Here is a 26,247-nt window from a genome sequence, read left to right as displayed (position 1 = left end):
TGCTTTTATAAGACCCCCAGGAAGCAGGGTGTCTGCAAGAGGCATCTGGGAGCCACCCGGAGTGCCCAGGAGAGGTGCCCTCTCCTTCCTTCCAGGCCTCAAACCCAGGCCTGAGCCTCCCTCACCCCTTTCCTGGCAGCCCACCCCTGGAACCCAGGACACTTGTGGGCCGCTCCCTGCTAATCTTGGTCCAGTCCCTCAACAGGGAAACTGAGACCCGGAAGCCATGGAGGGCCTTGCCCGAGGCCACAGCAAGTGGGCAGGGACGCCCTGAATTGGGCATGCTGGTCCCCTGCCAAGGCTCTCCTGAGCACCCCCAGCCATCAGGCGACCACTGAGGCTGGGCTCTGTGTCTGCCCCCTCGCCTCACTCCCATCCCCCTCCCTTGCCAGGCCCTCGGAAGAACAGTATCCTGCAGGCAGCACTCGAGGAGCGAGACATCAGAGTGCCCAGCACCTCTGACACCCCCACCCCAGGGCTCCCCCAGCCCCACCTCAGACCTGCACCCCTGCCAGCCCAGGCGGCGGCAGTGCCCTGTGGACCAGCCCTCATCTGGCTCCATCGGTCGAGTTTTGGGGCCAAGAGCCAGGGCCTCACTGATCAGGCAACAGCGTCTGAGATGCCCGCGGCTGCCCAGAGTCAGCACCCTGCTTGCTACAACCTGCTCCTTGAAATACTGACGTACCTGGGCGAGTGTTACTGTCGTCCCCGGACAGAGAACCCGCCTGTCTGGGACCTCAGTCCACCCTCACTGTGACCCTGGGAGTGGGCAGGTCAGCATGCACCCATTTTACAGATGAGAAAGTGGAGGCTTTTGGGGGATAAGGAAGTTGCCTCTGGTGTTTCTACTGAGCTGAGATGAGGACTTGGGTCTCAGTGTCCACCCAGTGCCGGGACCCTCTCTGGGCACAGGTGGCTCCCCACCGAGGGCAACAAGCACAGCGTGAAGGCTGGCCAGGAAGGGGAGTCTTTATTTAGCAAACTCATGTCCAGTGTCGGCTCTATGGGAGGGTCTGGAGTTGGGGCCAGCACCTCCTCCCTTCCTGATCCTGGCAGCCCCAACCCCCTGACACCCCCCCAGTTCATATCTTCCTGAGTGTCCCTCCCTGTGGGATGCTGAAACAGCTGGCTGGGAGGGCACTCTGTTCCATCCAACAACTCGCCTACTGCCCTTCAAGCTCTGCAGGTGGGTGGGAACACTGCAGAGACCCCTGTCCCAAGAGAGCCAGGCTGCAGGGAGGCAGTGGCCAGTGGAAGATTCCTGAAAAGAGTCCTCCCCACACACTGCCTGTTGGGGCCATCATACAGCTGCAGGACAGCCCTTCCCCAAAGCCCTGTGGGCTTGGGCCAGCCTCCTCGGGCCCCACACTGGGTGGAGGCCCATCCTCCTGGCTGCCATGGGGGTTGGGGACAAGCCACATCCCAGGGCCAGTCATTCAGGGCTCAGTCCCCAGTGCCCTGTTCACGAGATACTCTGCAGCACCTGGTGGCCCTCAGAGGGAGCATCCACTTCCTTTCCTCAGTCCCTCGTGGAGGAGGCGTGGGTGACATCCGGGTGACCACAGGAAGTGGCCGCACCTCATCAGGGCCCAGCTGATGTGCCCCCACCCCTGCCATGCGTTTTCCTCTGGAGCCGGGTTCACCTGGAGGGTGGGGTGCCGGCCCCCTCTGCTCAGAGCCCCCTTCAGCCACCGCCTCTCTCACAGATACTCCATCCATTCTTGCTCTCAGGAGCCTGCAGGTGGGGCCCTGTGCTGCCTCAGGTCGCGTGGCCGGGGCCGAGGGGCAGTGGTCAGCTGGAGGACAGGAGCCCCACAGGGAGCCCTCCTTTCTGGAGCACACTGGGGTGGGGCACTGGCATGGCGAGGCAGTGGAACATGTCTGTCAGCAGGTGGCTGTGTGTGACTGGCACACATGTCACCGTGGCCCATCTCCCTGACCTGGAACATTCCAGAGGGCAGTCGGGTCTGACAGGAGGCCTCTTGCCCATCAAATCCCATTCTCTCCAACCTCCAGCTCCTCTCCCACTTCACAGACTGGGGAAAGAGGCTTGGGGAGGTGAAGGGGCATGGCCCAAGGTCACCAGAAGGTACCGAGGCAGGACCAGGGGAGGGCAGACGGAGGCTCCAGCTGCGGCCCAGACTACCAGCACTGGGGGAACAAAGGGACGGGACGCCCAGGTGATTTGGGACACTGGAAAGAGGCTCCGGGGAAGTGGGCTGGCATCCCAGCTGCCCGGGGGACAGCCAGGCAGAGGGACCCGGGGCTGGGACGGCAAGTCATCTAACTTCAGGGCTGACCAGGAGACTGACAGGGCTCCTTGGGTTCAGTGGTGAGAAGGATTCTGCAGCTGAGTCCCAGCACTGAGGAGGCCGCACCTGTCAGGGGGCAGAACTGGAGCGCAGCAACTAGCACGCTGAGTATCTGCTAGCCTGGCCTCGGCGTCACCTGGTCACCAGGTGGGTGAAAAAGGAAAAGAGGAGAGAGAACCAAAACCACCCCCAAAACCCCATTCTAGAGGAAGGCTGGCTGCCAGCCCTTCTCACTGTCCGAAGCTGAACATTTCAGCCTCTTTTTCCTTCCAGAAGGCAAAGCTCCGGCCGATGTAGCCACAGATGTCCTCATTGTTGAAGCTGCCCCGCTGGAAGCCAGGCCCCAGCCGCTGGGCTGCAGGCTCCAGGCCGCTGCTGGGGATGGCAGCGTGGGGCAGGGGCCCGAGCGGGGTCAGGCCTGTCTTGCGACCCGGCTCCACGTCCCAGGCGGGACCACGGCTGGAGCCGAAGAAGCGAGCTTTGATGTCCTCGAAGCCATCAGTCCAGGTGCGGCGGCCGGCAGCCACCTCATCCGTCACGGCCTTGTGGAAGGCACGCACGGCCTCCCAGCCGTGGGCACCCAGGTGCTCGAAGACCTCGAAGCAGAGCAGGTGGCGCATCTTGCGCTCCTCGGCCGGCAGGTCGCACTCCAGGAGCTGGAAGTAGCCCAGCAGGAAGAGGTCCAGCGTGAGGCTGCCGTAGGGCACGGGCGCCCCGTCCACGTGGGGCAGGAACTGCTCAGGGGACAGGGGCCCGCGGGGCCGCCGGCTCAGCCGCCGCAGCTGCCGGGCCGGCACGTGCGCCATGATGGCCTTCCAGTTGCCCAGCAGGTGGGCGATGATGCTCTGCTGCTGCCACAGGTGGCCGAGCCGGGGGCCCTCGCTGGGCGGCAAGGAGGGTGGCCGAGGGCCCTTGGCCACCTCCTGCCCCCGCGGCCTAGCACGGCGGGCCTCCAGGGTCCTGCAGGCGGCCGTCTTGAGGGCTGGCGTGTAGGCCGACTTCTTCCAGTGGCTGAGGAAGAGCATGACGATGCGCTCCTTGCGCAAGTTGGCCAGGTCGGGACCAGGCACGGCGCCCGCCTCTGATGAGGCCTCCTCACAGCTGATGCCCAAGTCGCTGGCCTCCTCTGCGTCCCCTGGCCCAGGCTCCTCTCCCATCAGGGCCCCGTGGGGCTGCGGGGGTGCCGGCCAGCAGCCTCTCAGGCACTGCCCGGGCTGGGCCCCCGACTCACTGGGGCCTGGGTTTGGGGCACAGGGTAGGCCAGGGGCCGACTCGAAGTTGCCTCGCAGCATCCGCACGGACACCCCGCACTCCTGGATCTCGCGCTGAACCGTGCTCCGCGGGGGGCTGGCTGGGGTGTCCCTGCGGGCCTCCTGCTGGGGCAGGGCAGCTGGCTTCTCCTCGCCCTGCACCAGCCCGTTCATGCCCTTCAGCAGCAGGGACATGCTGCGCACCAGCCGGGAGATGTGGCTGCACCAGAAGGGCAGGGGCTGCCCTCTGGGCTGGGCCTCCGAGGAGCCCTCGGGCTCAGCTACCAGGGTGGGGCCCTCCTCGCCCTCCAGCCCCTCTGCCCGGGGCAGGAAGTGGCTGTTGACAGTGATGCTGACCAGGGGCGTGGGCAGCAGGGCCTGCAACTCGGCCGCCAGCCGGCCCAGCTCGCTCTCATACTCCTGGCAGCGGCGCCGCAGCTGCAGATCAGCAATTTGCTTCTCCAGGTAGACCAGGTCATCCTCAGTTAGCAGCTCCCCAAAGGGGCCCAGGATGGCCCGGTGGGTCTGCGAGTACCGCCAGGGCGCCTGCTCCGCGGGGCCCGTGCTCATGCTGTCGTCCTAAACACAGGGAGGGCAGGTCAGTGGGGCAGTGGCCCACACTCATCGCAGTGGGGAGAGGGCATGTCCCTGCTGGACACAGGCTCCTCGTGGCCGGCCTGGCCCCAGGTGCCCCCGGGGACCCCAGCCCAGCCCCTGGACACCAGCTGGCCCTTGCCTGGACTTAGAGAGTAAACAAGGTGGCTGGCCAGCCCCAGTCCCAAGTCTGAGGCTCAGGGCAGCCACCTTGCCCTGCAGGGGTCCAGTCTTTCCCCTCAGAAGAGGCCGGGGCACCTCTGCCCTGCCATTCCATATCTTCCTAATCTCCCCCTCATCTCCTCAAAGTTTAATCCAAAGGATCTCTCTCCTCAGAGTCCTCCCAAACCGTCCTACCAAACTCCAGAACGTTCTGTGGTTGGGTGGTAGCCTCAACCACTCTGCTCTGGGTTCTCCCCGAGTTTCACCCCAAAACATGCCCCTGGGCTTGCCCTGGCACCAGGATACAGCCCTGCCCCCCAGTGCTCAGTCTGTGGGGAAGACAGACATGGAGGGAACCTGAGCCCACCATCCCTCATTCATTCCACTCCAGCAGTCTTGCCTCCTCCTGGTCCTCCCTTGGGCCAGCCCTTCATGCCACAGGACCTTAGCACTTGCTGTTCCCTCTGCTTAGAATCACTTGTCCCAAATTCTCACAAGACTCCTCTCTCATTTCGCTCTGGCCCTGCTCAAGGTCACCTCCCCAGAGAGGCTGCCCTGAGCACCATATGGAACAGCACCCGCCCCCACCCACCCCCACCCCCGCTTTTCACAGCTTTGCATCTCTCCATAGCACCTGGGATCACCTTCCCCGCCCCACACACCCAGTGCAGTTGCCCAGTCACCCCGTCTTCCCCGCTGCAATAGAGGCTCCAGGGGGGCAGGGCTTGTCCCCTTCACTGCCGAGAACAGGGCTTGGCACAAGGTAGGCGCAGATTCGACTCATTAGATAAAAGAGCCTGTGAGCGTCACGCCGCTAACGCAGGTGAAGGGGCACTGCTCATAGCCTCTGATCGGGTTCAACCTCGTCTTCTGCACAGGAGGAAGGTGAGGCCACAGAGGAGCACTCAGTACGGTACCTGGGTCTCAGGACTCGAGGCGTGAGCCCAGGCCCCCACCTTCCACGACCACCTGCCGGGACAAAGCCTCCTGCCCCACCTCAGCCCTCCACCCCCGGCCCCACCCTGTCCGACCCCGCCCCAGTCCCTCACCATCCCGCCCTCCACGCCCCGCCCCTCTCCAGCCCGGCCCCGCCCCTCCGCGCCGGGCCCTGCTCCTCCTGGCCCCGCCCCTCTCCCACCCCGTCCCGCCCTCCACGCCCCGCCCCTGTCCTGCCCCACCCAACCCTCCACTCCGGGCCCCGCACTCCACGCCCCGCCCCGCCCCGCCGGGCCCCACCTGGGCCTCTGGCTCCGGGTCTGCGCCCAGACGCGCCTGCAGCTTGCGTACCATCACCTGCCGCTTCCACTCAGGGATGGGCCGGCCGCGCTCGTCCCGCGTGGGTACCAGCCCGTCGAGGTCGCCGGAGGGCAGCCCATCCAGCTGCAGCGCGGCCAGGCTGTCCGGGGCATCCCCCGCCGCCGGCTCCGCCCCCTGTGCGGACGCGGGCTGGTCACTCAGGGCCCCGAGAGCACCCGGGCCCAGGAGCAGAAGGAAGGGCCTCTCGGCGCGAGCATGGCCCAAGAAAGAGGGGTGGTGGGGGCCGGCCAGGGAGGGCAGGGGAAATCACGACAGCACCCGTAGCCTCTGAGGGCAGGGGCCTGAGATGCCCCCTGTGGGACCCAGGCGTGTGTGGTGGGGCGTCGCTGGCTGAGAGAGGCAACCAGAGATTCCTCCCTCTTCTGTATATGGCCGAGAAGAGTATGCCATGTGGGTGGGCAAATTCGTTTGGGGAACAGATGCATAGACAAAGTCTGGTGGCCAATTCTGGACTGTAGGACTTGTCAGAGCCTTAATGTGCTGTGTGCACTGTAACACTCCAAGAGGGGTGGCACTGTGCAGCATTTCCCAAACTTGCACAGAACATAGGGACTGCGACTTCCCAGGATGCATTCAAGGAAAGGATGGGCTGGATTGATTTATAAAGGTCTCGTGCCCAGAAAGAGGAGCAGGCCTCCTCCAGTGGGTCCTGGGCTGGCTTGGAGGCCCCAAGGAGGAGCCCCCAAGGAGGAGAGCACTGCGTTCTGCCCACCCTCCCCATGGACAACTGCTCCTCTATACCGAGGTGGCAGCGTCTGAAGCGGGCAAGGGGCATCCCTGGGTTTAGAGGTCAGGATGAGGAGCTTGGGCCACTGGGACTCCCCGGGATCAGAGGAGGGTCCCACGTCTTCTATGATGAGGTGACAAGCTGCTTGTGGCCCTGAAATTCCTGTCTCCTCAGAACCCAGGGATGCCCTCCAGAGCCAGCCAATCACCCCAGGCACCGGCCTGATGTCCACCCGCAGGCAGTGACCTGGCCTGGGCCCACATAGGAGAGCACGGTGAGAGGCTAGCTGGGCTTTGAGGGTTGGCTGGGGGCCTTGGGAGACAGGGACTGGAGGTGGGGGCGCACCGTGGGGATGGCCGTGGCACTGGCGGCGACCCTCGGGGGGGCTGCGCAGGTCGTCTGCTCCCTCGGAAGAAGCTGGTCTGGCCAGGCCGGACTGAGGGGCGCTGCTGCTGGGCGGGGGAGCTGGAGTCAGAGCGGCTTCCAGAGAGGGCCGGGGATGAGGAGTAGAAGACCCTGGACCTGGGGCAGAACCAGCCCCCCGCAAAGTGCCATAGGGCCAGGCAAACTCATTCATGGCTGGGGCCCACCCCAAGCCTAGCGGGTTGCACAGCTTGCATTTTACTCCCCTCATCCCATCCCAGGGCACGTCCCCTGCCCCCTCCCCACCCCCTTCTATGGCCTGGAAGGAGCTAGAAGGGCATAAGTTTTGGTGCTCTGAGGACCTAATGCAGCCCCATCAGACCGCAAACCCTGTCCTCTTACCGCCCCTCCCCCCACTACAAACACACACCTAGGGCCACACTCCGAGTGAGAAACATCCTGCATCACACGCACACACACGCACACGCACACCCGCTTGAACGTGTGACTGTATAGCTACAACCCATTCCGTTCCATTCTCACTACACATGGGGCCTGCTGTCATGTTTCGTGCTGTTCCACTTCATTTTGATACGTGCTGGTCACAATCCCCTAATGGGTGGTGACCTGCAGTGTGAGGACGGTTCCCCTGTCCCCTGCTGGCCCACGGATGCTTGGCCTGCTGGAGTCTCAGACAACAGGGGCAGATCCGAAAGGGGCCTGGGCCCCACTGACCCAACCTTTGATTTACCTCTGGACAAGCTGAGGCCCAGAGAGGGGATGAGGCTGCCCAAGATCACACTGGCAGGAGAGCCAGGCCCTGGGGCTCAGAGCTCACAGAGGAACCCCAGAGGGCTGGGCAGGAGGCTATTGAATTGTGATCATAATAAGGGCCCATTATGGAAAATGATGATTCTCACTTTAAAGAAGCAACAGAGACAACAGAGGAGACCTGGAAGGAGTTGGGGGTTGGGCGATGGGAGGGGTGACCCCAACCCTGTCCTGAGAGTCCTGCGTGTCAGCTGCCTGGAGTCAGCTACTCCCCTACCCGCCCCCTCGAAGGACCTCAGAGGGGAGGCCAGCAGCGCCCTCTCCTGGCACCCGTGGCCCAGGCCAGCCCTCCCTGGGGACGTGTACTCACAGGTGGGGCTCCTGAGACCTGAGCCCCCTCTTCTTCCATCCTCCAGGGAGTGCCTCGCGGCCGACAGTGGAGGAGGGGGGAATGGTGGTGGCGGGGGCGTCATCAGGAGCGGCACCTGTGGGTGGACAGGCCTGGTCAGCGGGAACCAGGTGGGCCTCGACTTGGGCTGCCAGCTCTCCCAGGTGGGGCTGGGGGCATCCAGCGGGCTGCCCTGACCCCATCTCCCCGGGGGGCTGTGCAGCTTGGAACAGGGCTGGAGGGGGTTAAGTGTGCAGGAGAGAGGGGCAGTGCCCCTCGAGTACTGTCCCCCTGTGTCTCTCCACCCCCTCCACGTCGGGTGACAGGCTCCCCAAACACCCCCATGCATTTGTCTGAGTGTCGTCACTCACTGTGCCCCCATGCCGCCACCACCACCACCACCAGGTGAATCCCCATCTCAAGGCCCCTCAAGGCTCACGGGCTCTCTCTGGAGGCAGCTTAACTCAGCAGCTCCAGGCCCTGTGTCAGGGCCTGGTGTCCGGCTTGTGCTCACCTCTCTTTGGCCTTACAAGGGATGCATGCACACATGCACACGTACGCACAGGCATCCATATACACGCACGCACACACACACACACTCCCTGACTATCCCTGACTTCCGTGCTGAGACGAACCACCTGGAACCACCCCCCTCTCTGAGGGGAGAGCAGGTGCCCGGCCCCTGGGCACAGGGGAAAACCACAACGAACTTGGAACTCTTCTCAGCCCTGTAAGCAGGAGCTGTCCCAACCTTTAGAGTGGTGGTGCTGTGCCCAGGACCCATGATGGAGTGTCCAGGCTGCCTGGAAACACAGACCACCAAAATCAGCCCCAGGGAGTCTGGGGTTGGGAAATCCATGCCCGGGGCTGCAGGGGCACCCACGCCTCACCTCCACACCCTGCTCCACGTCTGGAGCAAGGCACAGACCTGGCCGTGGCTACCTCTCCTGCCCCCAAGCGCTGACAGGTCTGCTGCTGGTAAGAGCCCTTGACCTGGAGTGCCCCCCAGCTCAGCCCCGCGAGGCCTCAGCTGTTGCATCAGACCGACGGGAGCTAAGGCTCCTGGGCCGGCCGGGCAGGAGGCACGAGGCGTGCCGGCTGCCCTGACACTGCAGGACCATGCTCACCTCCCCGCCTCTGCGTGTCCCTCTTTAGGCGGCAGAGAAATTCTCCAGGAGGACACCCAAGCTGTCCTCCAGCCAGGCTTGACACCTTTTGGTTTAAAGCTGAAAGTCGAAGGCTGGCTGACCCGGTTTCTTGGATGGCGGGCACCTGGGCTCTTGGCTGCACTGTCACCTTGATGCCCAACTGGCACCCGGCTGCCCCAGCTTGTGTCTCCAGCTAGTAGGGCTGCACTCTGCGTTCCCTCTGAGCACCCCACCCTGGCCATCAGACTGAAGCTCCTCGCCTCCCTCCCTCCCAGCAGTGGGCAGTGGAGGCGGGACACAGTCTCAGGGCCCCCAGTTGGCACCGGAGAGAGCCCTGAGCGGGACAGAGGACCTGGTTCAAACCAGCCGCATGCAGGATGTGTGGCCTGGGGCTGGGGCTGGGGCTGGGGCTGGGGCCGGTGTCAGGGGCGTGTAGCCTGTGCTGCAGCTCAGTTGAATGCTCTGCTGTCTCTTGAAATGCTGAATCGTTTTTGAACAAGAGGCCAGCATTTTCATTTTGCACAGGGCCCTGCACGTGAAGTAGCCGGTCCTGCTGCGGCAACCCGCCACCGGCCCCTCGGAGCATCCCCTTGCTCATTGGTAAGGTGGGCCCAGTCCCGCCTCCCAGCAAGGAGGGCAGGCCTTAAGTGGCTCTCCTAGCCTGGGGGTGCACTCAGGAGAACCCTGGCTCTGCACCCACCGTCTCCAGCCCCTCAGTCACACTCCGGTCCAGGACCCTCAGTCCACCGTGGCCACTAGGAAGGAACACAGCCTGCGACCCCGTCTGCCCGGCCACCACGCACCTCACACGTCACTCCTTCCGGGAATCCGTGCCGAGAGCCCAGGAGCCCGGGCACACGGCGGGATGGGGATGATCCACCGGCCCCCTGCCTGGGAGGACCCTCGGAAGCAGGGGCCGGGCTGTGAGCACAGGGAGATGCGGCTGTCCTGGGCTGTCAGGGGTGTCGCAGCTGCCGCCCCTGGGAGCGGGAGGTGCCGCATTAATATTTGAAGGCCGAGGTGTCAGGTGGTCAGGCAGGCTTGGGCTGGGTGTGGGATCCCTTACCATGGTGCCTTAACTCCACAGCACAAGGGCCAGCGGGGAGACCCTCCGGGGAGGTGTGGGGAAACCTGAGACCCCTGGGTCACGTCAGAGGGAGAGACTACCCAGAGGAATCCCCTAGTAGTGTCTCCACCCCTAGTACAGCCACCAGGGCACAGATGGGGAAACCGAGGCTCAGAGAAGGCAAGGGGCTTTCTCAAGGCCCCACAGCTGGGACATGGCAGAGCTGGGATCAGAATCTTAGTTGACACTCCAGTCCTGACTCCTGCCAGGGCCAGGAGCTCCTGGAATCATTGCTCCTTTGGTCCAGGGGCACCAGCAGTGGAGGCAGAGGCAGGCGGGTGGAGCTCTGGGGGCAGAGGAGGCCCGAGCACCAGTTGGGTCTCTCACACTCCTACCAAGGATGCAAAACCCTGGCCATTGCTCGGGGCTGTGTTTGCAGGGAGGGACCCAGAGGAACAAGCAAGCTGCTTACTGCTCACTATAAAATGGGGGTTCCCCAGGCTCAGTTGTCCTCAGCTGTGACACAAACCTGCTGTGTGCACAGCAGCCATCTGGGCCCATGTCATGTCACCCTGAGACTTGGGGGAGCAAGGGAACCTGACAAAACGTGATGCTTGCTCGCTGCCATGCGTCTCAGAGCCTCGTGTCTTCCCCCAGCGTCCACGACACAGGCACAGGCTGGCTTAGGAGCTTGAAGCAGGGTCGAGTCCCCCAGACCCCACGGCACGGCTGCAGAAGCTGGCTCTGACAGTCTGACGGACAGAAGAGGCCTGGGCCCCGGGTGGGCCCTTGCCACAGGGCCACCCCAATATCCCTGGCCCCTGCCTAGCCAGGACAGGGCTATGAGCCTGGCCATGCCTCCCCTGCAACCTGTCTGTGCCTGGGAGCCCTCAGCCCCTCCCCGCAGTTGAATCTGCTCTCAGGGGTGAGGGGCAAGAACCGCCCCTCTGCGGGCAGAGTGCGGGGCTTGGCTGGGGTGGCAGTGGCCCCCTCCTGCGAGGGAAGACGGAAGAGGCAAGAAGTTGTTCTGGGGCCCAGGAGAATGGACTTTGGCCCCAGTGCAGCCCCTGCAGCCTGGGGGACCTCAGGCCACCCTCCTGGTCCCTGGGGACGAATCCTGCTTCACCTCTTGCCAAGGAAAAGCCCTGGGGAGTCTCTCCCTGGGCCTCAGTTTCCTTGCCAGTAGGTCAGGAAGAACTCTGCAGTTGTCGGGAAGATGGGAATTATGGAGACCGCCTGGCACATGGTGGGACCCCGACCTCATCGCTGCTGTTACCACAGTGTCACCACGTTCTCTGATTTTAACTGGGACAGGACAGTCCCACAGCACAGGGGTCTGCTGTGATAGGAGTGTCCACGACCCTGAGTCCCACATAAGGCTCTGGACACTAACTAAGTCTACAAGGACCCACAGGAGCTGCAGATATTGGGTCCCAACCTTTGGGGTCCTGACAGTTGGTCACATGCTGCCCCCGAATTGGGCAGTTGCCCCGAGGTTGGCACCCTTCCCGTGGCCTGCTGTCTCCTTTCCTGCGTTTTTGGTGAGATTTGAGCAGCACCAGCCTGCCACACATTATACATTGTGGACAGCTGTGGCCAGCCGGGTTACAGGCCTGTAATGCCACACGGGCCGAGAAAATCATGACCCACAGATGGGCGCCGGACACCAGTCACCATGGCTGAGATTCTGTTATTGGCTGCACAGCCAGGCCCCGCCCCTCCCTGGAGCAGGGAGGCTGCCCAGGGAAGTCCCTTGCTCTCTCTGGGCCTCAGTTTCCCCATCTGTAAAATGCAGTGGTCCTGGAGCTCTTCTGGACCTAGGGGCCGGGAATTAGCACTTGCTGGGGGCTCCATGTGCATCTCTACCTTCCAACTAGGCTCTTCAGTCCCATTTTACAGATGAGAAAATGAGGCTTGGAGATGCTCAGAAGTTGCCCAGCCAGGAAGACCCACTCCAACCCTGGTGGGAGTGAGCACAGGGGTGGGGGCAAGCAGGAGAGCCCCAGATGCCATGGGAGTCACCAAGGGGCTTGGCTCCCCGAGCATGGAGGGCCACACTCACCATCCTGGGCTGCTGTCCCTAACTGTTGCCCCCTGGCCAGGATCTCACTGAAACCTGGCCCTACAGCCAGGAGCCCAGCTGCCCCGCCCACTGCCTGGGGGTCGGGGTGCAGGGGGCCCTGCTAGTCACTGCCCCACCCGTCAGAGAGGCCCCGCCCCTCTCTGGGCAGTGGCTAAGTGCAGGTCCTGCGGACCCACCTACGAAGGGGGTACCTCCCCTGGGGCAGGTCTGGCCACTGCCAGTCCAGCTTATTCCCCAGGCTGCCTCTCTTGGGACCTATGACTCCCTGGGGACAGATGCAGGCTGTCCTGTCATGGGGATAATGATGGCTTTCACCACCTCCTCTGAGCCTGACATGGAAAGGGGCCAGTGCAGGCGACCTCTGCATATTGTGTTTCCATCAATATTGCATCAGGCACACAGCTTCCCCTGGCCTGGCGGCCCACAGCTGACGGCCTACCCTCCTGCGGAGCCGAGACTGAAGGGGTACCACTCCAGCCAGGGGTGAGAGATGGCACCACGTGCTGCCCTGGGCGCTCACTGAGGGAGAAGAGACAGATGCTTGAGTTCTGAAGCTCGCTGCAGACGCACTAATGAGCCTCGAGAGCCGAGGGTTCAGATCTGCATGTGCCCGCCCTCGGGCCCCAGATGCAGACTATGGGGGACTGTGGATTGGAAGGAGGTGGATAAGCCCACCCACCCTCCTCCACCACAGGTGGGGCAAGTGGACAGGCTGAGCCCTGCTGGCCCGCAGGTCGGGGCAGGGGGGAGGATACCAAGACAGCCCAGACGGCTTGGGGAATCCTGAGTGAAGGAGACGCTGCCTCAAATCCTGTGGTGACACCAAGGGGACAGGCAGGACCAGAAGAAACCCCCAGAAGCCTGAGATGGGCCACATCCCCACAGCTCTGGGGGTGTCGGGAGAGCACCCAGAGCCCCCATCCCGGCAAGAGAGCTGAGCGGAGGGGCCAGGAGGGGCTGGCAGATGTGCCAGGGTCTGGGGAAGGAGGGCCGGGGACAGAGACTCTGCTTGGACGGAAGGCCCAGACCACGGGCACTGCAGCGTGGCTGGGCTGGGGATAGGTCAGGGACCCCAGCCTGAGGCCAGGCAGGATCTGCTCCCTGGCAGCAGAGCAGCTGCCCGCCCCACCTCGTAATTTCAGCTGCCAGGCCTACCCCAGAGACCACACAGGGGCCCGGGAGGGACCCAGGTGGCCGGGGCATTCCTAGCCTGTGGACTGGGAAGTTCCATCCACTAAACCAGGAATCCGCTGAGTTCCAGCAACTTCTCAAACCCAAGCCAGAAAGACAACCTCTTATCAAACAATACCCAATCGAACATTTAGTAAATGGGTAATTTAGTAAATAAGTTACTTCAAGCGGTAACTGTAGTTCCCGTTTCTGAAACATCAACACCAGGACAAACCAGGGCAGTGACGCGTGCCCAGAGCACCCGAGCTGTCCCGAACCGCGGCAGGCCTGGGGGGTTTTCAGGAGGCGGGGACAAGAGGCTCTTGGCGGTGGCCGGGTGAGGACCGTCCCACGGGCCCCAGTGACAAGGACGACTGCGGCTCTACCTCAGTTGGTCCTGGACGCTCTGGGGACGCCCCCGAGGGAACAGGAGGTGAGACCTGGTGTGGGGGGCACGTCACCTCTCTGGGCCTCGGTGCTATCACCTGAAATGGGCAGGCGACCCGAGGGAACCTTCTGAAGGGGCGGCCACTAAAGAAAACTGGCAAAAACTGTGGCAGGTTGGACTAACTTGTCATAGTAACCGCCTATGGGGGTTCCGGAGGGTTCGCCCCTCCGGAATGGGGGAGGGATGGGTGGGAGGGCACGGGGGAGCCTGGCTCCACGCTGACCAACTGCTGACTTCACCCACCTGCCCATCCATCCATCCGCCCACTTGTCTGTCTGTCCGTCCACCCTCATCTGTCCATTTGCTCCTCTGTTCATTCAACAACCACTTGTTGTGGCCTGTCATGTGCTGGGGGCTGGGGCCAGCAGGACAGATGAGGTCCCTGTGCTTACATGGCTCAGAGTGATGTGAGGTCATGTGAGGTCACTCGCCAAGACCAGAGAGCACGACTGGAACCTGCTGCCTTCTGGCCTGCACAGGGCTGGCCTGGCCTCATCAGGGTCACCTCACCGAGGACCCATGGCCCTGCTCCCACCCCCAGGGCATCCTCAGTCTGACATAATGTCACCAACAGGAGCCCTGGCCAATGTTCAGCCACAAGCCCAGGCCTGGTCCCAGCTATAGCCCCAGGCCTATCACGGCCCCTGTCACAGCCGGGGCCCCTGTCACGGCCCCTGTCACAGTCTGGCCTCAGCGCCTGGCCAGCTGGCTTGTGGTGCTGCCTCAGTTCTGGCCCAGGCCCCTTTCTCCTGCAGATGACATGGTGTATGTACACAATGAGCTTTCCAGCTACCTGGGGCCTGTCACCTCTGCCCCCAGGATGGATGGGGACCGCTCACCGGCCGGGCCGTCTCCCGCAGGTACTGGGCGCAGTCCTGGTGTCCGTGGTACTCTGCCAGGTCTGCCGCCGTGTAACCGTCTTCATCCCGCAGGGAGGGGTCCACGTGGTGGGAGACCAGGGTCTGGCAGCACTGCAGGGAGGGGGCGCATGTGTGACCCACTGCGGCACACGCCGGAGCCCCTGGTTTTCACCTAGCGCTGATGGAGGGCAGGCGCTGTGTGAGCAGCTCACCAGCCCCATCTCCCAGGTGGGAAACTGAGGCTGCTGACAGCTGAGGAGCCTGCCCAAGGCCCCGCCGGCATTTGCTGCAGGGGAGGACTTGAATCCCGAGCCTCACCGGCAGCCGCCCGGTCCTGGCAGCAACGGCACCAAGCCCCGCAGGCACCAGCACATCCTTGTCCCAGGTGGGAACCGAGGCGCCCCAAGGACAACATAAAAAATAGACTAAACGTAAAAGTCACCTTCCTAGAGCATGAGAGAGGTAACAAGGAAAGTGAGGAATTACCCAGCCAAGCTCAGGAGACAAGGAAAATCCGGGAGGATAAGCCCACTACCCAGAATGGCTTTTGCCCTAAGAGCATGTTGATGCAGGAGACACGGTTTTAACCTGAGTGGTTCTTCCACAGCCTCACGGGACTAGGGAGACCAGGAAAAGCTCAGGGTCCTCAAAGGGGGGGCTCTGAGTCACCACCTCCCACTGTGGGCTGAGGGCTCCACCCTCAGAGAAAAGGTAAACCAGAAGCCAGCCAGCCCTCTGCTTCTTGCCGCACAGGTGGTCCAAGGAACCTCAAGCCTGGAATGTGGACTAAGACGCTCCTGGGCTGGCAATTCCCACGTGTGCCTGACAGGCAGAGGCCAACAAGGTGTCATCCAAGGCCTCAAGTGACTCCTGCGAATCATTTTTCAAATATAATGTCCAGCATACAGTCAAACAAAACCAGAAGTAAGAGCCTGAAGACACAACACACAAGGAAATAGACCCACAAAGACCCAAGAATTCACAGACTGTAACACAACTGTACTTACTACTTTCAAAGAAATAAAAACCAAGCTTGAAAATTTAGGATGGAATTATAAACCATAAAAAGTGACACAGGGGGCAGGCCCAGTGGTGCAGCGGTTAAGTCTGCGTGTTCCGCTTCAGTGGCCTGGGGTTCGCAGGTTCGGATCCCGGGTGTGCACTGACACACCACTTGTCAAGCCATGCTGTGGCGGCATCCCATATAAAGGAGAGGAAGATGGGCATAGATGTTAGCCCAGGGCCAATCTTCCTCAGCAAAAAAAAAAAAAAAGAGGAGGATTGGCATCGGATGTTAGCTCAAGGCTGATCTTCCTCACAAAAAAAAAAAGTGACACAGTAGCTTTGAAAAATGACTAATTAGAAGGTCAAGACATAAACATCATAACCAAGTTAAAAATTGAAGCTGAAGGCAGCCCGGGGGCGTAGTGGTTAAGTTTACACACTCTGCTTCAGCAGCCTGGGGTTCACGGGTTCAGATCCCAGGCGTGGACCTACACACCACTTATCAAGCCACGCTGGGGCAGCGTCCCACATACAAAACAGAGGAAGACTGGCACAGATATTAGCTCAGGGACAATCTTCCTCACCAAAAAAAAAAAAAATTGAGGCTGAAGAATTAGTAAACAGGAAATTGGTCAGAAGCAGCAATCCAGAATACAGCACAGAGAGACAAAAGATGAAAACAGAAAACGCACTTGACAGAGTCGGTCTAAAATGCATGCAATATTAATCCCAGAAAGGGAGGAGAACAGAATGGACACAGAGGTCACATCTGAAGGGATAATGGCTGAGAATCTTACAGAACTGATGGAAACACCAAAGCACAAATTCAAGATGCTAATAACAGGGGAAAATGAAATGGATGTGAGTCTATGGGAAGCTGGTACTAGCATCTCAATTTTTCTACAAATCTAAAATGATTCTAAACTATTTATTTTAAAGTGGGGAGGGTCAAGCATTATCCTATATTTCCTGGATGAAGTATAATTCTAGAACTGTTAACGGATTAAGAGACTCAACAGACAAATCAATACTGTGTGGACCTTGTCTAGGTCCCCATTGTATCAGAGTCAGGGAGATGGATGTGAGATGGGTATTAGACGGACTGGACAGGAGATGATATTAAGAAATTATTGCGAATTATTTTTTGGTGTGATAATGGTTTCAGGTTGTGATAAAAAACAAGGGAGTCCTCACCTCTTGGAGATGTCCGCTAAAGTATTTATGGATAAAATAATGTGACAGCCCCGATTTGCTCTTAAATAATACAGCAGGGCAGGCGGGAGGGGGGGCTGAGGAGAAAGGGAATGAGCTGAGCCAGGAGCTGATCCGCACACACTTTTGCGAGTTTAGAATTTCCATAATAAAAAGTTTGAAAAGGAAAGCAGTTCTCAGCTTTGAGGCTTCAGTTATTTTCATATTAAGAGAGAGTGAGCAGCCAGTGGACTCTTGGCTTAGCTGTTCAACTTCTTGGGCTCCTGTAGAGTATTTCATTTGAAAAAAGATTATGCTGGTTAAAAAAAAAACAAATTTGTAAACCACTGCTTGAGGCCCTCCTCCCGATTTGGAAGAACCACACTGCACTGGCTCCGCTCAGGCCTCTTCCGGCCACCACCTGCCTGTAAAGGACACGCCCTCCCTCGCCTCCCACCCAGAGGCACCTCCCGGTCCTGCCACCTCCTCCTCAGATTCTTCCTTTTCAATGGAGCAGGAGGAAAAGGATGACTGGGGGTTATTTGCAGGCTTTTCCTCTTCTCTCAAGCCTCCTGAGGACTCACCCAGCCAGAGATTCACCCCACCCCCCACCCTGTGTTGCCCTCCCGTCTAGGTAGGGGATGGAAACTGGGGAGACACGATGGGGGAGTGAGTCCTGCAGGGCTGAGGAGGGGGAGCTGGGGTGGAGGGTGGGGAGGAGTGAGGGGCTCAGGACTCGAGAGGGTGGAGAGTCAGAGAAAGACAATGCTGTGAGCTGGGACAGTGTCTCCTCTGTGTTGTTCAGAAGGACCGAGGGCCTTCCGATGACTCTTGCTGTTGCAGAGTCTTGACACGGCTGAGACTGGGCCACCTGGGCCCCAGGAATACTTTGGGTTCCAGCCGGGAACTGTGTCCAGAATTGTAGACTCAAAATGGGACACTCAGGTGTATCTCATTAAAAGCCTCCCTCTCAACTAGCCTCACCTGGACCCGGAGCACGTTTCTCACGGCTCCAGATGGCAGCAGGCCGAGCCCTGGGCTGTGGGCGTGACACGAGAAAGCCCAGGAGACATCCGTGGGATGACCCGGCCCCTCTGGAGACTGTGCCATGTGGGACTGGGTGGGGCAGGGGGAGGAGGAAACCAGGCATTGCCCTCAGATATGGCCTTGACTTTACATGAGGTCCATGTGCAGGAGCCCCTGTGCAGGGGCGCCAACGCAGGGGCTGCTGAGGGCTGGGCCCATTCTCGGTGTTGGGCCTTAAATATGTGAACACCACCCCTGCCTACTCTGCGTTTCTGGATGTTGTTTCCTCGGGACTAGGCCACGTGAGCCCCCAAAGTTTGTTTGGATGAGAGCAAAGGGGCTAACTTCACGCCCCTGGCCCGGCTCTGCTCCTATGGTGGGGCTCACAGCAGGGGTCAGCAGCCAAGGGCTATCCTGGGGGGACCCTCAGGAAGGCCAAGCCCTGAGAAGGCACTCGGGGAGTCTTTGTGCAAAGGGAGGGGTACACACAGAGGGGAGAGCATGGATTTTGTTCCCAGATAGATCAGAGTCTGGATTCCAGGCAAGTGACTGCCCCTCTGAGCCTCAGTTTACCCATCTGTAAAAGGGGAATAACGTCTATCCTACAGGGTTGTTGTGAGGGTTAAATGAGTTCTTTAGGAAGTGCCTGGGCATAGTAAGCATGCCAGGACTGCTAGTTCTGGAGGCTCATCGGCCCCACAGGCTCCCACAGCGCAGCCTCCCACCACGCAGCCTGCCACCGCAACTGCCTCACCTCCATTTGCCCATTTTCCGCTGCATCATGGAGGGGGGTCCCACCCCAGGAGTCTCTCATGATGGGAGCACCCATCAGCAGGAGCCGGTCTAGAATGGGCGTGTGGCCACCTCGAGCTGCAAAGTGGAGGGCTGTGGCCCCCTCGTTATCCCGCGCTGTCAGGCCGATGTCCGTGAAGGTGACCTGGGAAGGGATGGGGACACGGTAATTGAGGCTGGACAGGGGTGACGGCTCCTAGGGAGAGGGATGGCTGCCATGAGGAGGACGTGGAGGAAGAAAGCCCAGAGCAGAACTGGGGGGTGACCTTCAGGGGCAGGAGCACCACTCCCCAAGAAGCCCTGGGGACAGAGCTGGGTCCTCACAGGCGCCCCATCACCCTAGAGTGGCATGGGGGGAAGTGAGCTCAGCGGTTTTATTGGGGGGCTCCACTGTCCCCAAAGCTGCCCCAGCCCGCCCCAAATCTTAACCCGAACATCCCCAGGGGCTGGCTTCACACCCCAAGTGAAAAAACGCCTCGCTGGCACCAGGAGACAGTAATGGATGTTTGCTGATGGAGGAAGGGAGGGAGCGAGGGAGGAAAAGGGCATCCTCTGGCACCAGGCCCATTTGCACCCTGAACACGGCTGCAGCGCAAAGACATGTGGATTCTGGGAAGTGGGTCCTGCATGTGTCTCCCCGGAGCCTGGTCATCCTGTGGTTTGGGCCCCGCCCTGCTGGCAACCACATGAGTGACTTCCAGCAGGCCCCGCCTCTCTGGCCCCCTGCTGCCCCTCTGGGAGGGCACCAGTGGGCTCTAGTCCACAGTATCCAGCTGGGCCTTGGGGGACTGCTGGGGGCCGACACTGTGAGTTGCCCACCCCCTTCTCCTACGGGCGCACATTGGACTGCGTGCATCTGAGACAGCCACGTCACCCCGTCTGCCAATGAGACCTGAGGGCCTCTTCTAGGAAAATTCTGCCTTCCTGACAGAAGGGGCTGGTGGATGTGGTGTCACTCCCTTTTCTCCCTCTTCCTGCCCTAATGTGGCCAACTTTCACCATGAGGGAAAGGCCAGGAGAGCAGCAGAGATGTGGCCCAGTGGAGATGGGGTTGGGCGGCTGACCCAAGTTCAACGGCCTCCTGCTGCTTTCCGTGTGGGAGGGACGGCCTTCAGGCTGGTCAGTCCCCTTGTCACCTGCAGCCAAAAGCAGAGCTGGCTGATCCAGTATTCAATCGTGTTTGTCAGGAGGACAGTGAGCCTGGAACAGAGGCCTCCCCGTAGGCCAGCTCCCTAAGGGAGAGGGAGCCCTGGAGCGGGTGAGCCCAGCTGGAGGCTGCCCCTTCCCGCTCAGCCCCTCCCACAGGGAGGAGGGGGGCAGGGAATCACATCTAGAAAGGCCTTTCTGGCCCTGGGAGCCGGCCGGCTGCTCCTTCCCCAGGATGAGCTCATGGGGCTCCACGGGGCCCGCTGGATACAGGGCCCTCCTGCCCACCCTCCCGGCCCCTCCCGGTCACCCCGCACTGCTCTGAGCTGCTGCCCCTCCCCCTGCACAGCCCACTGGCTCCCTTCCATCTGCCGAGCACCTGATTGTGCGCGGCCCTGTGGCCAGAGATGGCCAGGACTCAGGCTCATCCAGGAACCTGGAGTCCAGGTGTGGGGACAGACACATTTCTGGGAGGCCACGATCTGAAGTGTAAGGGGTCAGAACTACAGGCGAGGGGACAACTCCTCCCAGTGGCCAGGGTGGGGCCGATGTCTGGAGAGTCAGTACAGCAGGGGCCCCAGAGCTTCCTCCTGGGAGAGGACCTGGCTCCAGCGGGAGGAGCTGCGGAAAGGCAGCCCGAGGGGCACGCAGCCTGCGCAAAGGTGCGGCGCTGGTGGGTGCCTCAGGGCCAGTAGAGGGAGGCTGGAGGCAAACGCTGGTGACCTCTGAGGCCAAGGTGAGCGGCTGGACTTCATCCTGAGGCCAGGGGAAATCCTCTGCTCCTTTCTTCACTCATTTGCTCACTAAACATCTCTGGAGCCCTGACATGGGGAAGGCAGCAGATGACAGTCCCTGCCTCCCGAAGCTCCTGGAACTTACACCCAGACATCCACCAAGATACTGAAGTCACATTTACAGTTTGTCAGGTGTTGGTGCTGTCGGGGAGAGACAGCAGGAGAGCAGGACAGAGGGCTGGGCGGGGTGGCTGCCATCCTAAAGGGGTGGGCAGGGAAGGCAGTGGGGGGGCCACGCACACCTGGGACCTGCCGCCTGGCAGAGGGTGCAGTGCATGCAAAGGCACTGGGAGGAGAGGAGTGAGGCCGGCGTGCTGAGGGGCTGGATGAGGAGGCCCCACGGGAAGTGGTGGCGTTCTAAGCGAGGAAGGGCTCTCTCTTCTCCACCAGCAGCCAGTGTGACATTCAAGATGCCCGTCAGACCTGCCGCTCCTTGCTCACAGCCTTCAGTGGCTCCCCAGGGCCCTCAGGAAAGAGCCCTGGTCCTCCTGGGGCCTCCGTCTGCCTTTCCCCCCTCACCCTGCCCCAGGGGCCAGGCTCTCCCCAACTTTCAACCAGCTGTGCCCTCCCCCAGGAATTTAATGTGGAACCCACCCTTTGCCCAGCCACCTCCGGTCCACCCTCAGTTCTGCCCCAAAACGTCTGTCACCTCCTCAGGGAGGCCTCCGCTACTCTGAGACCCCATCAGCTCTCTGTAATGGACTCAGAGCTCCCGGAGACCCCAGCTGGTCTGGTTTTCTGTGGCGCAGGCAGGAAGTCCGCGTCCCATCCTGGAAGAAGGCATCCCCCCAACCTGGGCCACTCTGTGTCGTGGGGTGTCAGGGCTTCCTTCTGGAAAGAGGCCTGAATGACCCCTCTATGGGTCCAGAAGGGAAGAGGGGTGGGCTCTAAGGGAGCAGGGTCTGTACAAGTGGCCAAAGGGGCCAGGCACTGCTGGTGCCGAGCGCAGGTGACAGAGCACAAGTCACAGAGCATCAGGGTGCCACTCACCCTGAGAGCACCCAGGAGACCCACCAGGACTGCTGGGAGAGGGCTCAGGGGAGGCAGTGCACGTCCAGCCCATGGCCATGGCTGGTTAAAGCTATGAGAGCCAGGCTGCAACCTGGATCCCAGCCTAGGTCGGGCACACAGGGTGCTTGGAGCAATGGGGGACACATCCAATCCCCCAGCAACCCTGTGGGTCCCAGTGCTCAGGAGGGCAAACTGAGACCAGGGTCGGGGGGGGAGACCCCACCACAGCCAGGCCTTGTTTGCTCGGAGGCAGCTCTGGGGCTGAGGCAGGAGCAGGTGCCAGCCTTCCTGGACCTCCGCCACCCCCACCCCCGGTGCCCCCTTACCAGCCAGACGACAAGCGAGTAGTGGCCGCGGTCAGCGGCGGCGTGCAGAGCGCTCATGCCGTCGAGGGCTCGCAGGTGCACGTCGGCGCCACAGTCCTTCACCAGGAACTGGGCCAGGTGCAGGTGGCCCTCCTGGCAGGCCAGGTAGAGAGGGAAGGCACCGCTGTGGGTCCTCCGGTTCACGCCGCTGTGGGGGGGCAAGGTTCAGAAGGCGCTTGGCCCAGGGTCGCGGGGTGGGAAGGGGGCTGCTCCAGCCAAGGGCCCAGATCGAGGGGAGGGGTAGCCCTGCACCTGCCGGCATGTTTGCGCCCACACCCTTACCAGCTGAGGGGGCTCCAGCCAGTCACCTCTACGGTTGCACAGGTTGTGCACCCCCAGGGGCACCAGCCAAGGACACCGGCTGCTGGAAACCCACTCTGTCCACGCCCCATCAAGCTGTGAGCGCCACCAGGGCTTGCCGGCAGGGGGCACTTCTTAGGGGTGAGTGGTCCGGTGGGGCCTGCAGTGAACATCCAGAGCCCAGGGCCTGCTCTGTAAAGAGGCCACTGTGAGCAGGACACTAGCCTGTCCATGGGCGACCAGGCCTGGCATCCGAATTCCAGGCCGCAGTGTGGATGGACTGGAGCAGGTCACAGGATTTCCTTCTTCCTGCTCTGCCCCCACATTGCTGCAGGGCCAGCTGAGTACTTGGTCCCCGGTCACCCGCTGTAGAAAGGGCTGGTCCCCTAGCCCAGGTCGACCCCATCCCTTGGTGACACAGAAGTCACCTCTGGCTCCTGTGGTTGGTGCCAGATGAAAAGGTGAGCCTGGGGGCACAGGACCTTCCTGTGTGTGTGCCCGTGTGTGCGAGTACACGCACGTGTATGTGTGTGTTTTAATGTGAACTCTCCCAGTTCTCAAATGGCAGAAACTACTTTAAAGACTGTCAGTCTAAGAGGCACTCTGTGGCTGGTGAGGCTCGGGGCGGTGGGTGTGGATGCTCTGGGGAAGATGTGCAGAAGCGAGTCCTGAAGCGTCGGGATGGTTAGACTCGGCAATAAGCAAGCTGTTCCACAGCGGAGCTGTCAGGCCTTGTGGGACACAAACGTGGGGCGGCCGGGACAGCCAGCCACCCGAACAAGAGGCCTTTCAGAGGAGAAGAGGTGTGGTCAGAGGCAGGCGGGGTGGGGGGAGAAAGGCAGCAGGTCAGGTGTGGGGTGGCACCAAGTCCCACTGCCGGCCAGGACGGGAGCCCTGGGAACAGCTGGTGGGGAGGCATGGGCACGGCGCCCCTAGACGGCCCGTCACTGTGCCCACGGTATCCTGTGTGTGGGGCAAGGACCAGAGGAGCACCACGATGGGGAAGGGGGAGGGGAGTCCTGCTGCCCCCACCTCACTGGGCCTGTCCTGTCCCTGCCCCTCCTTCCTCGCCATCCACAGCTCTTGGCGGTGGGCACAGGGCCACCGAGATGACGAGACTGGCCCCCCTGGAGGGGCTCCCAGTCCGGGGAACGGGACAGTGCAGAGGGAGAATTCGGGCCAACCTGATGGGGGCCTCACCCGCCCGAGTCCACTACATAGCCTCTGCCCCCTTCAGGTGACTTGAGGGTGCCTACCTTCCCCCGCTGGAGAAGTTAGGCCCTGAGAAGCCCCCAGATGGGCCGGGAGCCACCTGACCATCACGGGGAGCTTTCTGCCCAGGCTGTCCTAGCAGCTTCCTGGCTGTTCTCACTGCCCCTCACACAGCTAGACCACTGTACCTGCATCCGCTGTAGGACCTGGCCTGGCACCTGCACTGCCGGCCCTGCAGGTTCAGGGCCCGTCCTGAACCCCCACTCAGAGCTTCATGCCCCGCCCACACTCTGGATCCAGACTGGCCACCCCTCGCGCCCGTGACAGTGTGCCTGCCCCATAAGGCCCACCTCAAAGGCCGCCAGCCTGTCCTCCTCTGCCCGCCTCGGTGTAGCCTCCCCAGAGGCCAGTGCCCCCAGACTGCCACCAGGCGGCGCTCCACCTCCTCACCTGCTGTAGGCGGCCGTCAGGAGCTTCAGGCAGGTCAGGTCCCCGCTGACGGCGGCGTGGTGCAGTGGCAAGGCCCCCTCCAGCGTCTCCAGCGTGGCTGCGTGGCCCTCTCGGAGCAGCCACTCCACCAGCACCGGGTGTCTGAAGCGGGCGGCCAGGTGCAGCGGGGAGACGCCCGAGGTGTCCTGGTCCTACCGAGGCACGGACAGGGTGGTGAGCGGATGGCAGGCCCAGACCCACCCCTGCTGGGCAGCATCAGTGTGGCCAGAGCCAGCTGCCAGGGCCACACTGCCTGGAAGCCCAGCTGCCCCCTCCCTCCTGCCCTCCCTCCGGTTTGCTCTAGCCGTAGGGAGGCGCTCTCTGCCGGACTGAGTGAGGCCACCTGCTCCAGGTAAGAGGCTGGGCTAGGACTCAAGTCCAGGTCTCCCGGGTCCAAATCCATGACCCTGCCACATCCAGGCCCCCTCTCCCCAGCGCAGTCACGGCCCCTTCTCACTCTCTGCTCAGTCAGAAAGGCTTCCACTTGCCCAACTGTGCCCATGTCGGGCTCGGTGACCTGCTCTCTGTCTGGGGACACTGCCTCTTGGCCCCTGCCCCTACCCGCACTGCGGGCCACGAGCCCTCGCGACCGGGGAGCATTTCCACCACAGGCGTCAGGCAGACCTGGGCATTCTCCTGGGCACAGAAATGGGCACCGCTCCTGCCCTGCTGCCCTCTGGGTCTTTGGAAGAGCAGATGAGCACAGGGGTGTGAGGCCACTGCACACTCAGGCTGTGACCATGAGTCCTCCCTCTCCCGGGACCCAGGAGGTCACCCTGTCACCCACCCAACCCTGTCAGAGCTTGCTCACCATCTCCCCACGGTCCTTCACCCGCACAGAGGGGCACCAGACAGGCAGGAAAAGGGGGAGGGCGGGCCCTGGTAGAAATGCCCCTAACAAGACCACCACTGAGACCTGGAGACCGTACTCTTTACCATCAAGGCTTTCGTCCCACTGCCCACCGTGGCCGGGCCCGTGCTGTTACCCATTGGGGCCCCCAGTCATCCAAGCCCGAATGCCCATCGCATTTCTCTCTGGACCCTTTTCCAGAACCTTTGGGCAACAGGCCCCACGGATCAGGCCTGATGAGAACACCGGCAAGACCTCCACTGGCCAGGCCAGGCGCTCCCTTGGGGGAGGGCGGGGGAGAGAGTGCTGCATGGCTGCTCTGTGCTGGGCGCGGGGAGCACAGGGGTGGGGTATGGGGCAGAGACAGAACGACTGACTGCGTTGTGGGGTTTGTGTGGTGAGTCCTCGAGAGAAACAGAGCCCAGGGCCACGGTGCATGACCATGGGAGGCCAAGGGCTCTGGACCTTCTGGCTCAAGGCTCACTCCTCCCTCAACCCACATGGACGTGGGCCCACCGGGCTGTCCCCAGCCCCACTTGGCGGCTGTTCCTGCTGTTCCCGCTCACCTGCAGACCGCAGCCGCCCTCTCGCACCAGCCAGCACAGCTCGGCCAGGCTGCCCGTGGCAGCGGCGTCGTGCACCGGTGTGGCCCCGTTGTGGGCCCGCTGGTTGCCAGGCAGCTTGGCACGCTGCACCAGGAACTTGACACAGGCCAGGTGGCCAGCCCGGGTGGCGTGGTGCACCAGGCCGGCCCCCAGGGCGTCAGTGATGCCCGGGCCCAGGGCGCCAGCCTCCAGCAGCCGCTGCAGGGTGGCCAGGTCCCCGTCCTTGGCGGCCGCAAGTGCCCGCTGCTCCTCCATCCTCTGGCCCCGGCCACCCGGCGGCTCTCGGTGGCTCACGCACAGGCCGGGGCTTCCTGTTTCAGGCGTGGACGCAGCTCCCGGCTCCGGTTACTGGATAACAGCACACAGGGCAGATGGGAGGCGGCAGGGGGTGGGGGGCCAGGCCTTGGGGACCGGGCCTCGCACCCCTGCCCCAGCCACTCCCGAGGCGCCCAGAGCTGCGGTGGGCAGGGGGCCCAGGGCGCAGGGGAAGGGTCTACACAGGGTCCAGGTCAGGGGGTGGGCGCCAGCCAGCGGACAGTGCCCCGTGGCTGGACCATCCTTGTCCTCCCGTGGAGTGAGGGCCGAGGAAAAGCACCGTGAGCAGCTCAGCCTGAGATGGACTTCCTGCATCTAGAGGGTGTTCACAGTTACTAACGTCCTTTCAAGGAAGCAGGAGGCCCCTGAGTGTCTGCTTCCCCCGGTCTGGGCAGCAACCTGAGCAGCCGTGCTGGCCCATGGGGAGGCCACCTGGGTGACTCTTCTCAGGGGAGGGCAGACCCATCCCCAGTGGGGCCCTTCCTGG

At 62.1% G+C, this 26,247-nt stretch overlaps 1 protein-coding gene and 1 long non-coding RNA gene across 3 annotated transcripts in view; one reads left to right on the top strand and one right to left on the bottom strand.

Annotated features, from left to right (window-relative positions):
* Positions 1–10,801, top strand: part of LOC131399173 (uncharacterized) — a 94,777-nt gene extending 83,976 nt beyond the window's left edge. Inside the window, exon 3 of the long non-coding RNA XR_009217064.1 lies at positions 10,789–10,801. This is a non-coding gene — a long non-coding RNA (uncharacterized LOC131399173). The remainder of the gene's footprint in view (positions 1–10,788) is intronic.
* Positions 1,098–25,700, bottom strand: ESPNL (espin like). Of its 2 annotated transcripts, XM_058533294.1 has the most exons (10): positions 25,407–25,700; positions 23,952–24,142; positions 21,951–22,137; positions 18,636–18,818; positions 14,639–14,770; positions 7,885–7,981; positions 7,528–7,545; positions 6,708–6,811; positions 5,555–5,749; positions 1,098–4,141 (listed from the first exon to the last, which is right to left on the bottom strand). In XM_058533294.1, exons 1-10 carry the CDS (start codon positions 25,698–25,700, stop codon positions 2,543–2,545), a joined length of 3,000 nt encoding a protein of 999 aa, XP_058389277.1. In that variant the 3' UTR covers positions 1,098–2,542. The 2 variants fall into 2 exon arrangements, with proteins under 2 accessions (XP_058389277.1, XP_058389276.1); XM_058533293.1 differs by lacking the exon at positions 7,528–7,545 and having other exon boundaries at positions 7,867–7,981.
* Between the last annotated feature and the right edge of the window lie 547 nt (positions 25,701–26,247).

Source organism: Diceros bicornis, chromosome 37 (genome assembly GCF_020826845.1).
Source record: "Diceros bicornis minor isolate mBicDic1 chromosome 37, mDicBic1.mat.cur, whole genome shotgun sequence".
NCBI classification, from domain to species: Eukaryota; Metazoa; Chordata; class Mammalia; order Perissodactyla; family Rhinocerotidae; genus Diceros; species Diceros bicornis.
This window is presented reverse-complemented; position numbering and strand designations above follow the sequence as displayed.